The sequence below is a fragment of the Oncorhynchus keta genome, chromosome 16 (genome assembly GCF_023373465.1).
Source record: "Oncorhynchus keta strain PuntledgeMale-10-30-2019 chromosome 16, Oket_V2, whole genome shotgun sequence".
Taxonomy (NCBI): domain Eukaryota; kingdom Metazoa; phylum Chordata; class Actinopteri; order Salmoniformes; family Salmonidae; genus Oncorhynchus; species Oncorhynchus keta.
In genome coordinates, this window is record NC_068436.1 from 399,324 (window position 1) to 415,000 (window position 15,677).

Genomic DNA, 15,677 nt, shown 5'->3' on the forward strand with positions numbered 1-15,677 from the left:
CTTCCAGTCTGTTATTCAAACTCAATCAGCATGACCGAGTGATCTTCAGCCTTGTGCTCATCAACACTCACACTTGTGTTAACGAGAGAATCACTGATATGTCAGCTGGTCCTTTTGTGGCAGGGCTGAAATGCAATGGAAATGTTTTGGGGGGATTCAGTTCACTTGCATGGCAGAGGGACTTTGCAATTCATTGCAATTAATTAGATCACTCTTTATAACATTCTGGAGTATATGCAAATTGCCATCATACCAACTGAGGCAGCAGACTTTGAAAATGTATATTTGTGTCATTCTCAAAACTTTTGGCCGTGTGTGTGTGTGTGTGTGTGTGTGTGTGTGTGTATTTTCAGATTTTATAGAAAGGATGATAGCAGTGGGGAACTATAGAGAGAAGTTGTGTTAAAGGGCATTAGGTCGGGTTCAAACTTATGCCAACATCATAGGTGTGCGCCCGCACTAGACCAGCCTGGCCACCAAAACTGATCTTTTAAACTGTTTTCGTGCCTCACTCCATTTCAGGTGAAGCAGACGGTGAACCGAGTGTACCACCAGAACCGCCGGGTCTACGAGAAGAATGTGAGGGCAGCAGCCGCGGATGTCGTCTTTAGCAGCAACCCCTCATACATGGAGGTGAAGAATGTGCTCCTGTCCATCGGAAACCTTCCCAAAGAGTTGAACAAGTACATGCTTTCCAAGGTCAAGGACATCCTCCATTTTGAAATGCCTGCCAGGTGGGTGATGGGATTTACATTTGATTTGATCATTCTTTTGTTATTTTCATTTTATTCAGACTGAAACAGCACTAAATGAGTGGGGAGACTGGCATTGGGCTGGGATTCGTACCCACACTGGGGTGGTGTATATGTGGTGCAGGCAGTGGTGTTACTTGCTAGACCAGCAGGCACTCATTTTATTTAATTAAAATCCTAAATTGAAGGCAGGCATTACTTACAGTGAGCTTCAAAAGTATTGGAACAGTGACACATTTTGTTGTTTTGAAATTATACAATGTTTGAGGTTAAAGTGCAGACTGTCAGTTTTAATTGAGGGTATTTCCATCCATATTAGTTGAACCTTTTAGAAATTACAGCAATGTATGTAGTCCCCCCATTTTAGGGGACTTGAGTGTACAAAACATCAAGAATAGACTCATAGCCCCCCCCCCACCCTCAGAATAGCCTCAATTCGTTGGGGCATTGTCTTTACAAGGTGTCGGAAGCGTTCCACAGGGATGCTGGCCCATGTTGGACTCCAATGCTTTCCACAGTTGTGTCAAGTTGGCTGGATGTCCTTTGGGTGGTTGAAAAACCCAGCAGCTTTGCAGTTCTTGACACAAACCTGTGCACCTGGCACCTACTAACAGTCCCGTCTCGAGATCACATATTGAGTGTCTCGGTCTAGTGTCGGATACATTTGTACTTGGTCTTGACTCGCTCTCGGACAGTGAGGACTCGTAACTTCTTGCGTAGTAAAAAAACGCATAAAACCGCTTTTCCAGGCCAAGTATATACACTCCTTTCTTGAAACAGTATCTTAACAGCCTTTATATCTATTATAGACATGTTTGCGCAGTGGCAAACCTATAGTCCCTAGCGGGCGGAACAGATATGACAGCTTGTTACACAAAAGAAAAGGGTCTGGGTTTGAGTGAAAGAGCGGGAAGACTGAGTAACAAAGGAAGAAGCTGTGCTATCGTAAATACAGGATCTTATGCATTCTAAATTACCTCCCATTTGGAAAAGGAAAATGCAATAAATATTTAATTTGAGCTGCACTTCAGTAGGTTGGTGGTAGATGGAAGGCCGTGTTACCAAACCGAGTCCTTTTAAGAATGTCTCTGGTGGTCAATTGTAGTAACATCGTTGTGTAATAGACGGGATACTCTGTCTGTTTCTTCCTAACCCTCGTTTGCAGCTGCTGTTGCTAACTCAACGGCTAGGAGGTATCACTTCTGTAGTGAATAAGAGTTCAAAGTTCATACCATTCACAACCAAAACTCACGCTGATGTTGGCTTCGTTCTGTAGTTATTTTCTGAACCATTCTGACATCGGACCGTCGTCCTCACATCCTCTGAACAGGAGGTTATATTGTCGTCAAGGCTTTATATAGTGGAGCGAGAAGGCTGTGACTGAATTTTTTTTTATAACCCATGACTCTTCACTGGGGCTGGCAGAGCAGAGCCCTAACCTTATGAAAACCCAATTCTCACATTTTAGAAGCTAAAATCACATTTCATCCCATCACAAATAATTTAATATTCAAACATTTAAATTGAACAACAATTCCATGTGAATCCGATAACTCTGATATGTAGACTTTCCACTGTAGACTTTGTCATCTTATCATTGATGAGAATGTCTCAGATGACAACCGAACTGACATCATATTCATTAAGTACCACCGCATATATTCAATTGGTCGGAATACCATAATATAGTTAATTTCCCCCTACCTTCTGATGTTCCCAGAATCTCTATGTTAACTAAGGGGTTTGCAAATGTAACATCAGTAGGGTAGAGAGAGAAAAAAGGGGGGAAGAGGTATTTATGACTGTAATGACAACTACAGTGGGGCAAATAAGTATTTAGTCAGCCACCAATTGTGCAAGTTCTCCCACTTAAAAGGATTAGAGAGGCCTCTAATTTTCATCATAGGTACACTTCAACTATGACAGACAAAATGGGGGAGAAAAATCAGAAAATCACATTGTAGGATTTTTTATGAATTTATTTGCAAATTATGGTGGAAAATAAGTATTTGGTCAATAACAAAAGTTTATCTCAATACTTTGTCATTGCCAACAAATGGTATATAACAGAGGTCAAATGTTTTCTGTAAGTCTTCACAAGGTTTTCACACACTGTTGCTGGTATTTTGGCCCATTCCTCCATGCAGATCTCCTCTAGAGCAGTGATGTTTTGGGGCTGTTGCTGGGCAACACGGACTTTCAACTCCCTCCAAAGATTGTCTATGGGGTTGAGATCTGGAGACTGGCTAGGCCACTCCAGGACCTTGAAATGCTTCTTACGAAGCCACTCCTTCGTTGCCCGGGCGGTGTGTTTGGGATCATTGTCATGCTGAAAGACCCAGCCACATTTCACCTTCAATGCCCTTGCTGATGGAAGGAGGTTTTCACTCCAAATCTCACGATACATGGCCCCATTCATTCTTTCCTTTACACGGATCAGTCGTCCTGGTCCCTTTGCAGAAAAACAGCCCCAAAGCATGATGTTTCCACCCCCATGCTTCACAGTAGGTATGATGTTCTTTGGATGCAACTCAGAATTCTTTGTCCTCCAAACACAACGAGTTGAGTTTTTACCAAAAATATATTATATTTTGGTTTCATCTGACCATATGACATTCTCCCAATTTTCTTCTGGATCATCCAAATGCTCTCTAGCAAACTTCAGACGGGCCTGGACATGTACTGGCTTAAGCAGGGGGACACGTCTGGCACTGCAGGATTTGAGTCCCTGGCGGCGTAGTGTGTTACTGATGGTAGGTTTTGTTACTTTGGTCCCAGCTCTCTGCAGGTCATTCACTAGGTCCCCCCGTGTGGTTCTGGGATTTTTGCTCACCGTTCTTGTGATCATTTTGACCCCACGGGGTGAGATCTTGCGTGGAGCCCCAGATCGAGGGAGATTATCAGTGGTCTTGTATGTCTTCCATTTCCTAATAATTGCTCCCACAGTTGATTTCTTCAAACCAAGCTGCTTACCTATTGCAGATTCAGGCTTCCCAGCCTGGTGCAGGTCTACAATTTTGTTTCTGGTGTCCTTTGACAGCTCTTTGGTCTTGGCCATAGTGGAGTTTGGAGTGTGACTGTTTGAGGTTGTGGACAGGTGTCTTTTATACTGATAACAAGTTCAAACAGGTGCCATTAATACAGGTAACGAGTGGAGGACAGAGGAGCCTCTTAAGAAGTTACAGGTCTGTGAGAGCCAGAAATCTTGCTTGTTTGTAGGTGACCAAATACTTATTTTCCACCATAATTTGCAAATAAATTCCTTAAAAATCCTACAATGTGATTTTCTGAATTTTTCTGAATTTGTTTCTTCTCATTTTGTCTGTCATAGTTGAAGTGTACCTATGATGAAAATTACAGGCCTCTCATCTTTTAAGTGGGAGAACTTGCACAATTGGTGGCTGACTAAATACTTTTTGCTCCACTATATATATATATATATATATATATATATATATATATATATATATATAGACATGGAATCCCTGACCCGTTTATTAATGGAACACTAGTCCCTTTAATAATGTTTACATACTGCTTTACTCATATCATATGTATTGTGATGGATCAGCTAGTCCGAAACATGCTTGCCTGTTTGACATTAATATGTGTCACATATCAATTTGCATTTGGTACATTGGGTCGAGTGTTAGCAGAAACTCACGAAACCCCCGTTTCTCGACCGTGTAAATTGGGGCCATGTCTTTGCAGATGTAAGTTGTAACGGCAGTTGTTATCTCATTCCATCTTTGTGATTCTTTGCCATATGGTGTGCCACGGGCAAAAGCCTCTTGCAACGTCTGAGTCGGGGTTGTTTTGAGCACTTGACTGTGCTTTTTTGGGTGTCATCCATCGACTCTCTCCGTACAGTTTCACATGATTCTTGCGTAGGTGGTAAGAGGTTAATGGTGTTTGAGCCTGTTGTCGATTACCAGCCTGCGTAATATTTTGCAGAGGGGGTTTTCTGCTCCGTGTCAGACTTGTCATACCCAAACCAAGTCCATGCGACCGACGTAGCCCCTCTTTTAGGTACAAGCTCCATGTCTCCATGCTCTGTGTCACGTTCACTCTCCTCCATGTTTGTTTGTGTTGTAAATTTCTGCAAAGTATTGTTCAATTGACACAAAATATTGCCGTAAAGAGTAGTTTGCGACACATTTATTTGCAAATTATGGTGGAAAATAAGTATTTGGTCACCTACAAACAAGCAAGATTTCTGGCTCTCACAGACCTGTAACTTCTTAAGAGGCTCCTCTGTCCTCCACTCGTTACCTGTATTAATGGCACCTGTTTGAACTTGTTATCAGTATAAAAGACACCTGTCCACAACCTCAAACAGTCACACTCCAAGCTCCACTATGGCCAAGACCAAAGAGCTGTCAAAGGACACCAGAAACAAAATTGTAGACCTGCACCAGGCTGGGAAGACTGAATCTGCAATAGGTAAGCAGCTTGGTTTGAAGAAATCAACTGTGGGAGCAATTATTAGGAAATGGAAGACATACAAGACCACTGATAATCTCCCTCGATCTGGGGCTCCACGCAAGATCTCACCCCGTGGGGTCAAAATGATCACAAGAATGGTGAGCAAAAATCCCAGAACCACACGGGGGGACCTAGTGAATGACCTGCAGAGAGCTGGGACCAAAGTAACAAAGCCTACCATCAGTAACACACTACGCCGCCAGGGACTCAAATCCTGCAGTGCCAGACGTGTCCCCCTGCTTAAGCCAGGCCCGTTTGAAGTTTGCTAGAGAGCATTTGGATGATCCAGAAGAAGATTGGGAGAATGTCATATGGTCAGATGAAACCAAAATATAACTTTTTGGTAAAAACTTAACTTGTCGTGTTTGGAAGACAAAGAATGCTGAGTTGCATCCAAAGAACACATACCTACTGTGAAGCATGGGGGTGGAAACATCATGCTTTGGGGCTGTTTTTCTGCAAAGGAACCAGGACGACTGATCCGTGTAAAGGAAAGAATGAATGGGGCCATGTCTCGTGAGATTTTGAGTGAAAACCTCCTTCCATCAGCAAGGGCATTGAAGATGAAACGTGGCTGGGTCTTTCAGCATGACTATGATCCCAAACACACCGCCCGTGCAACGAAGGAGTGGCTTCGTAAGAAGCATTTCAAGGTCCTGGAGTGGCCTAGCCAGTCTCCAGATCTCAACCCCATAGACAATCTTTGGAGGGAGTTGAAAGTCCGTGTTGCCCAGCAACAGCCCCAAAACATCACTGCTCTAGAGGAGATCTGCATGGAGGAATGGGCCAAAATACCAGCAACAGTGTGTGAAAACCTTGTGTAGACTTACAGAAAACGTTTGACCTCTACCATTGCCAACAAAGGGTATATAACAAAGTATTGAGAAACTTTTGTTATTGACCAAATACTTATTTTTCCACCATAATTTGCAAATAAATTCATTAAAAATCCTACAATGTGATTTTCTGGATTTCTTTTCAAATTTTGTCTGTCATAGTTGAAGTGTACCTATGATGAAAATTACAGGCCGCTCTCATCTTTTGAAGTGAGAGAACTTGCACAATTGCTGGTCGACTAAATACTTTTTTGCCCCACTGTATCTACAGTACTAAATCCATGTATAGTGTGTTTGTGTATGCGTGTTTGTGTGCCAATATTTGTGTTGCTTATTGTTGTCTTGTGTATTGAAGTAGTCAAAAGTTTAGTATTTGGTCCCATATTCCGAGCACAAATGGTCCACCAGCCAACTTTACACAACTGTGATGGACATTGGAGTCAACATGACCAGTATTTGATCCCATATTCCAAGCACACAATGATTGCATCAAGCTTGTGACTCTACAAACATGTTGGATACATTTGCTGGATGTTTCATATTATTTTGTGCCCAATAGATATAGGTAAATGTATTTTGTCATTTTGAAGTCACTTTTAAATAAGAATACAATATGTTTCTAAACACTTCTACGTGAATGTAGATTCTAGCGTGATTACGCATAATCTTGAATGACTCGTGAATAATGATGAGTGCGTTAGTTATGGACGCACAAATATCATACCCCAAAGACATAACTGCTCACCATTACAATAAAAGGGGAGGTTAGCATTTTTGGGAGGTATGATATTTATGCCTCTAACTTTCTCAGTCATCATTATAATTCATTCAGAATTATCTATAATCATGCTAGCATCCACATTAATGTAGAAGTATTATATTCTTATTTACAATAAAAGTGACTCCGAAATGACACAATGCATTATTTACCATTTAATTTCTATTGGTCGCTACAATTTCCAGCAAAATTCTACGGCAAGCCATGAAGGACATGATCTCCCACAACTATGACCGCTTCTCCAAGGTTGGGTCATCCTCTGCTTTCTCTGGCTTCATGGCACGTAAGTGGCCCCCTCCACCTTTCTCCTGTTCAATATAAATGAAAAACTACGGATTTTTTTGTACATTTTAAAGAATAATCAATACAGCTATGTGATATAATCATATATGGATCAAGTTCATAGTCTTGTTGATTAGTCATTGCTGCTATGAGACACAGTCACAGGTTCCATTTTATGTACTGTATAATTATGTTCATAACTAAATCAACTTCCTGCAGGTACCGCTGATGCCACTACCACCTACAGTCTGGACATTCTGTACTCTGGCTCTGGGGTCCTCAGGAGGAGCAACATGAACATCTACGGAGCCAGTAATGGCGCCCTGCTACATGGCCTCCAGGTAATGAGAATGAATTTGTGAATTGATAATGAAGAAATTATTATATTTACAGTGCCTTCATAAAGTATTCCAGGGTTCTCACAAGGTGTTTGAGGTGCTTAAAGTACTTGAGTTTGGCACTCTGAAATTCAAGTACTGGAATACCTTCAATCAGACATTTTCTCAAGTTTGTAGTTGAAAATACTTGAATTAAAATGAGAAGAGAACAGGAAATATCAAATATGTTAATATGAGATATGATCTAATTTCCATGCAGACTGGTTGCCAGGTGAGCTCACGCATTCCACCCACACTGTTGCCAGGCAGCTACAGAACTGACTGATTATGCGCAGCAAAGGTCAATTGGATTGCTAAAATGCCGGGCAAATGTAGCTATTTATAAACAATACTTCTTCCTGGCAAGATATTGATGTTTATGAATGGGGTTTGCCAGACCCAACCAGGTGGAGGGTTAACACCATTTACGTACCTTGTTTATTTGTGAAAAAGCGTTTACGCACCTTTTTATTCAGTTAATTATCGTTTACCCATTTATTATTACGTTCCCAGCATTGATCGATGCTCAGGAGGCTTCTTGATCTGAGTGCTAATCATGCCTACCTCTGCGAACGAGTGGAATCATGAGTAATTCATGTATGCTCGTTATGTTTGCCTTTTCCCCCGGAATTGGCATGTTGGCAGCGCATTAATTCACTACTCTGTCCAACGGGAAACTCCGCCCAGGACATAGAAAGGTGAAACAAACTAGCTCACCAGAGACCTACAGTAGCAAGTGGCAGAGAGACGCAATTGACAGTCAGAATTTTCTAAACATCCCTCGTCTCCTGCCGTGTCAACAGATATCCCCCAAACAAAAACCCCCTGACACTTGGAGAATGAGTGTACAACTGGTAAATAGTCACAGATATTTCAGTCAACTAGGTATCTAAAGGGCTGGCTATTAGCCAGGTATCTAGCGATAACTATACTGAACAAAAAGATCAACTCAACATGTAACAATTTTCAACAATTTTACAGTTCATAATTGAATTACGTCTGTTCGGCTCTAATCTGTGGATTTCACATGACTGCGCAGGTGCCCAGCCATGGGTGGGCCTGGGAGGGCATAGGCCCACCCACTGGAGAGCCAATCAGAATACTTTTTTCCCCACAAAAGGGCTTTATTACAGACAGAAATACTCCCCAGTTTCATCAGCTGTCCGGTGGCTGGTCTTAGACAATCCCTCAGGTGAAGAAGCCAGATATGGAGATCCCTTGACTTTTTCCGCATTTTGTTACAAAGTGGGATTAAAATGTATTTAATTCTTTTTTTTACCCCCTTTTTTCTCCCCAATTTTGTGGTATCCAATTGGTAGTAGTTAGTCCTGTCTCATCGTTGTAACTCCCATATGGACTCGGGAGAGGCTAAGGTCGAGAGCCATGCGTCCTCCGAAACACAACCAAACCAAGCCGCACTGCTTTTTGACGCAATGCCCGTCCGACCCGGAAGCCAGCCGCACCAATGTGTCAGAGGAAACACCGTACACCTGGCGACCTGGTCAGCGTGCACTGCGCCCGGCCTGCCACAGGAGTCGCTAGTGCGCAATGAGACAAGGATATCCCTGCCAGCCAAACCCTCCCTAACCCGAACGAAGCTGGGCCAATTGTGTGCCGCCCCATGGGCCTTCCAGTCACGGCTGGTTGTGACAGAGCCTGGGCTCAAACCCAGAATCTCGGGAGGCCTAATTGTAATTTTTTTGTCAATGATCTACAAAAGACTGTCAAAGTGGGGGGAAAGGGGATTCTAACATTTGAAAACAGAAATGATATGAAAAATAAAACACTAATATATCTTTATTAGATAAGTATTCAACCCCCTGAGTCACTACACATTAGAATCACCTTTGGCAGTGATTACAGCTGTGGGTCTTTCTGGATAAGTCTCGAAGAGCTTTCCACACCTGGATTGTACAACATTTTCCAATTTATTATTTTCAAAATTCATGTTGGTTGTTGATCATTGCTAGACAACCATTTTCAGCTCTTGCCATTAGATTTTGAAGCAGATTTAAGTCCAAACGTAACTTAGCCACTCAGGAACATTCACTATCTTTTTGGTAAGCAACTCCATTGGAGATTTGACCTTTTTAAGTGTTTTAGGTTATTGTCCTGCTGAAAGGTGAATTCCATCTTCCAGTGTCTGGTGGAAAGGTTTCCCCTTCAAACCAGGTTTCCCTCTAGGAAAATGCCGTGTCTGACGTTTTTTATTCTTTTTGGAATAGAAATATTCCAAAACATGCATCCTGTATGCAACAAGGCACTAAAGTAATACTGCAAAAACACTGCAAAGGAATACACTTTTTTGGCCTAACTGCAAAGCCTTAATGTATGGGGGAAACAAAACACATCACTGAGTAACTGCCTCATTTTCAAGCATGGTGGTGTTTGCATCATGGTATGGGTATGCTTGACATCGGCAAATACTGTGAAGGTTTTTAGGATAAAAAGAAAAGCGATGGTTCTAAGGACAGGCAAAATCCTAGAGGAAAATCTGCTTCATTCTGCTTTACACCAAACACTGCAAGAGGAATTTATCTTTCAAAAGGACAATAACCTACAACACAAGGCCACATCTACATTGGAGTTGCTTACCAAGAAGACGGTGAATGTTCCTGAGTGGCCAAGCTACAGTTTTGACTTGAATCTGCTTGAAAATCTATGGCAAGACTTGAACATTGTTGTCAAGCCATGATCCCCAACATCTTGACAGAGTTTGAATAATTTTAAAAAGAATAATGGCCAAATATTGGTGTGCAATATTGGTGTGCAAATATTTGTGTGCAAATATATATAATTCTTTCTTTCACTTTGACATTAGAGTATTTTCTGTAGATCATTAGCAACAACAACAAAAAGAAACCTTTGTAACACAATAAAATGTGAAGAAATCCAAAGGGGGTGAATACTTATGATACCCACTGTACATCTAATCATGTAGAAGAGCAGAAGCTAAGATTTTGCACGCTCTTAGGTTAAGTTTGTCGTAGGTACAGCTTATTTTATTGGAGAACATGCTAAACTGATCCAAGATCAGTATTTAGGGGCAACATCACCTTAGAATGACTTGCTTTACTCAACTAAGGAAGATGAACCAACCAACAGTGCCGACTTGTTGACAGTTATGATCTGACTGCCATATTTGATCTCTCGCTGTCCAGGTGGCAATTGAGGCCCAAGGCATGGAGTCCCTGATCGCGGCCAAGCCGGACGAAGGCGAGGAGGACCTGGAGTCCTTCGCTGGGATGTCGGCTCTGCTTTTCGACGTCCAGCTGCGGCCTGTGACCTTCTTCAAGGGCTACAGTGACCTCATGTCCAAGATGTTCTCCATGTCTGGCGAGCCCATGAACGTGGTAAAGGGCCTGATCCTGCTCACTGACCACTCTCAGGTTGGCACCCTTAAATCAATTAATCAACCAATCAGTCAATCGATCAATCAAACTTTATTTAAAGTGTATTTTTTTAATGACACCACACAAATAAAATGTTCTACTGTATCATATAAAGTCGCTGATATCTCAGACATTTTTAACAATTTTCTTCATATAGACTCAATTAAACTATTATAGGTGTTGGTATCTGCCTAGGCCACATTTTAGTTGTCAGTGCCTTCTTCAGCCACTTGGTTTCAAACCATTCTGACACTAGCACTCACTGGCCCGGACGGGCAAGCAGCTATTGTGATTTTACTCCTGTTTCCTCATTCTCTCTTTCAGGTCATCCAGCTTCAGTCTGGGCTGAAGGCCAATGCCGAGTTCCAGGGTGGCTTGGCCATTGACATCTCAGGAGGCATGGAGGTCAGCCTGTGGTACAGGGAGTCAAAGACCAGCGTCAACAACAGGTAGGGAACCTGGGTTCAATAGTGATGGGCAGGATGATAACAGAAACACTTTTTCAATTTGATCATTCTTCTCATATGTTGCCTGATTGTACTCAGTCATGCTTATCATTGGATAGTTTTTAATAATCATCGCACGATAATGACAAAAGGTTTTTGGCGGGCTCAGATTAGAGAAATAGGCCAAAATTCAATCCAATGCGTGTTATAGAACAACTGAATTTTAAAGGTAAGTTATGCTTAAGCTGACATGCTCAACATTTACAAACTCAATTGGTAATACATGATTGACAATGGTGAGGATTGATGTTAAGGGTTGATCTAAAAATGACGACGGATTCTTTTCATACACTGATTCATAGAGCATGTTCGCGAATGGTGATGTGACTATTCTTGTCTCATCAGATATATGTGAAGGTGACATTTCATTCAGCTCTAGATTAGACTAGTTGACTGATTGATGCTTCCTGTTAATGCAAACACGATAGCCATTTCAACCAGAGAATATCAATCAATCCAATGTATTTATGAAGCCATTTTTACATCAGGAAATGTCAAAAAGTGCTGTACAGAAACCCAGCCTAAAACCACAAACAGCAGGCAATGCATATGAAGAATAACGGTGGCTAGGAAAAACTCCCTAGAAAGGCCAGAACCGAGGGAGAAACCTAGAGAGGAACCAGGCTCTGAGGGGTGGCCAGTCCTCTTCTGGCTGTGCCGGGTGGAGATTATAACAGTATATGGCCAAGATGTTCAAATGTTCATAGATGACCAGTAGGGTCAGATAATAATAATCAGTGGTTGTAGAGGGTGCAACAGGACAGCACCTCAGGAGTAAATGTCAGTTGGCTTTTCATAGCCGACCATTCAGCAGTAGAGAGAGAGTCCAAAACAGCAGGTCCGGGACAAGGTATCACATCCAGTGAACAGGTCAGTGTTCCATAGCCGCAGGCAGAACAGTTGAAACTAGCCAGGAGGAGAGGAGAGAGGGAATACATAAATTCACACAGGACACCGGATGAGACAGGAGAAATACTCCAGATATAAGACTGATCCTAGCCTCCCAACACATAAACTATTGCAGCATAAATACTGGAGGCTGAGACAGGAGCAGTCGGGAGACACTGTGGCCCTGTCTGACGATACTCCCGGACAGGGCCAAACAGGCAGGATATAACCCCACCCACTTTGCCAAAGCACAGGTTAGCAGTAAAACCTTGAAATCAGCCCTAGCTTTAACAGGAAGCCAGTGTAGAGAGTCTAGCACTGGAGTAATTTGATCACATTTTCCGCCGTGTTTAGCACGAACTGAAGTTTATTTAGTTCTTTATCCGGGTAGCCAGAAAGTAGAGCATTGCAGTAGTCTAATCTAGAAGTGACAAAAGCATGGATACATTTTTCTGCATAATTTTTGGACAGAAAGTTTTGGATTTTTGCAATGTTACGAAAATGGGAAAAAGCTGTCCTTGAAATATTATTTGTAAGTCAAAAGAGAGATCTGAGTCCAGAGTAACGCCGAGGTCCTTCAGTTTTATTTGAGACGAATGTACAACCATCAAGATTAATTGTCAGATCCAACAAAATATCTCTTTGTTTCTTGGGACCTAGGACTAGCATTTCTGTTTTGTCTAAGTTTTTGTCTAAGTCTGAAACATAGGCTTCCAGGGAGGAGAATTTGGGGGCTTCACCATGTTTCATCGAAATGTACAGCTGTGTATCGTCCGCTTAACAGTGAAAGTTAACATCACCAAGAGGTAAAATATATAGTGAAAACAATAGTGGACCTGAAACGGAACCTTGAGCAACACTGAAATTTACAGTTGATTTGTCAGAGGACAAACCATTCACAGAGACAAACTGATATCTTTCGACAGATAATATCTAAACCAGGCCAGAACTTGTCCGTGTAGACATATTTGGGTTTACAATCCCTCCAAAAGAATGTTGTGATCGATGGTATCAAAAGCAGCGCTACGGTCTAGGAGCTTGGTCTGACACCATTAAAAGGTAATTTACCACCTTTATGAGTGCAATCTCAGTGCTATAATGGGGTCTAAAACCAGACTAAAGCATTTCGTATTACATTGATTGTCTTCGGGAAGGCTGTGAGTTGTTGCGCATTGTTTTGCAGACTCAGGACAGCTAAGCTTTGGAGAAATACGCAGATTTAAAGAGGAGTCTGTAATTTGCTTTCTAATGATCATGATCTGTGGCAGTGAGTAGGTCCGGAGACATGTTGGACAAAACCCACTGAGTTGATGATGGCTCCAAAAGCCTTTTGGAGTGGGTCTGTGGACTTTCCCATGAAATTTGCTATCGTAAATGTTAGGAATACCTCTGCCTTTGCGGGATGCGTGGGGGATATGGTCACTAGTGTAACCAGGAGGTGAGGCCTCATTTAACACAGTAAATTCATCATGCTTAAGCACCCCTCCAGCTAGGATGGAGTTCGTCACTCCTCAGCAGGCCAGGCTTGGTCCTGTTTGAGGGTGAGTCCCAGAAAGAGGGCCAAATATCTACAAATTCTATCTTTTGGGAGGGGCAGAAAACAGTTTCCAACCAGCGATTGAGTTGTGAGACTGCTGTAGAGCTCATCACTCGCCCTAACTGATCAAGTAGATAAATGTGTGACATCATCCAGTGATAAAATGGAGATGGAATTGTTAGAATCTAGATGGGTGCTTTACAGTTCCAAGGCTTTACAGGAATCAGGGACCATATTCATTTTAGTAAATGTACACCTTTTCCTTCGCACGCCTTTCCTACGCACTTCTCAGAAGTTGGTATTCAGACTTACCTGGTGTGTAACAGGCTTTGTAGGCTTGGTTCCCTTTTGTGCACCGAATCAATTTGAACACTCCCGCTGGCCAACAGATTTTATCTTGGAGTTTTCATTCAATAGGTTTTTCAGTACATTTATCTAAAGCCATCCCTTTAAATTTGGTGTACCTTTTTAATTAGAATTTTCTCGACAGACTCAGAAGAATAGAATATATGGCGAGATCGGTTCAGAGTATTAGGGATCAATGAAAGAAAACCATGTAAATACACGCATATTCGTGTCCTTTTCAGCACCAATTGGTTGATGAAAGAAATACTCTGATCTTGTATATCACTTAGGGTTAGGAAAGTATTTATGAATAATACAAAAAAATTGTTTTGGAGAGTCTGTTACGCACAAAATATATTGGTGATTCATCCTGAAAGTTGGCATATTCAATTGTTAAATCCCTGAAATATTGGAAGGTCAAAAGTGTACAATTGGGGTTGAACAGTAGATGTAAAAATCTACCCTAATAATTCTCACTAATCATGGAACTGTGATGAAGACTGTCCAGTCATCGTGAGCCAAGCTCCAGGTTTTAACTGCTGGTCTGCGTTCCAGAATGATTAAAATAGGCTACATGTCCCAAATTATTGCACAACTTGTAATATGTTAGCTTAATACATTTATTTACCTTTATTTAACAAGGCAAGTCAGTTAAGAACAAATTCTTATTTATGTATATGATCCACTATTGCCAGCGGTCCTCAGGAACAGCCACACTAATGTGACACAGAAAAGATGGGTAAACTAACGATGTAATGGAATGATACAAAATGTAAGAAAACTAACACTAAAGTCAGTGACCGTTATAAATGTATGTAGGTATAACTGATGGTGGCTACCGATAGTGGCTAATATTTTACACAATACAAATTGTCAAAAATACAGTGAAAGGTATATTATAATTGAAATCATAAATCAACTCGGTAGGTTTGGCACTATACTGCATTTGCTCATGGCTACAGAAGCCTATAGCTAGGTCTTCAAGTTTCATCCCAAGTTTAAGGCCAGCATTTCATCAACTTCACTGTGGAAAAGTTGATATGTCGATATGCTTCAGTTTGCTGCCATATGACTGGTTTTGCATTTGTCTCCAGTGTTCATAAGGTAAAATATATCTAAAACGATTGTAATTTATATTTACAATCCACTTATCCAAATGGTTTACTCATTTACCCTAACCTTATCAATAGCTCTTAACAATTTTTGTAAATTACATTGCATGGAAAATGGTGTTAATTCTTTCTGAAAAAATAAATTGGATGTTCCACGTGGAACCGACAGATTCCTCAACCTTATTCATCATTTCATTGCGTATAAAGGTGGTGGAATTATGAGGGAGTAAAGGTCAGAATACAGTGTAGACACACCTCCGCCACACCTTCATTTCTTTGATCTAAACCCCAAATGAATAATGGGTGAATAGCATGCTATTCTAATGCTAATCCTCATTTAAAGGCTGGAACACTCATAGAGAGGAAAGTGCATAAAAGGGAATTAGG

The 15,677-nt window shown here is 41.5% G+C and overlaps 1 protein-coding gene across 2 annotated transcripts in view; it reads left to right on the forward strand.

Annotated features, from left to right (window-relative positions):
• Positions 1 to 15,677, forward strand: part of LOC118395306 (microsomal triglyceride transfer protein-like) — a 38,955-nt gene that overhangs the window by 16,132 nt on the left and 7,146 nt on the right. For both annotated transcript variants that reach the window (XM_052464370.1, XM_035789016.2), the window contains exons 11-15: positions 523 to 734; positions 7,037 to 7,134; positions 7,353 to 7,474; positions 10,672 to 10,899; positions 11,227 to 11,351. In XM_052464370.1, coding sequence (XP_052320330.1) covers positions 523 to 734; positions 7,037 to 7,134; positions 7,353 to 7,474; positions 10,672 to 10,899; positions 11,227 to 11,351 — 785 coding nt within the window. The remainder of the gene's footprint in view (positions 1 to 522; positions 735 to 7,036; positions 7,135 to 7,352; positions 7,475 to 10,671; positions 10,900 to 11,226; positions 11,352 to 15,677) is intronic.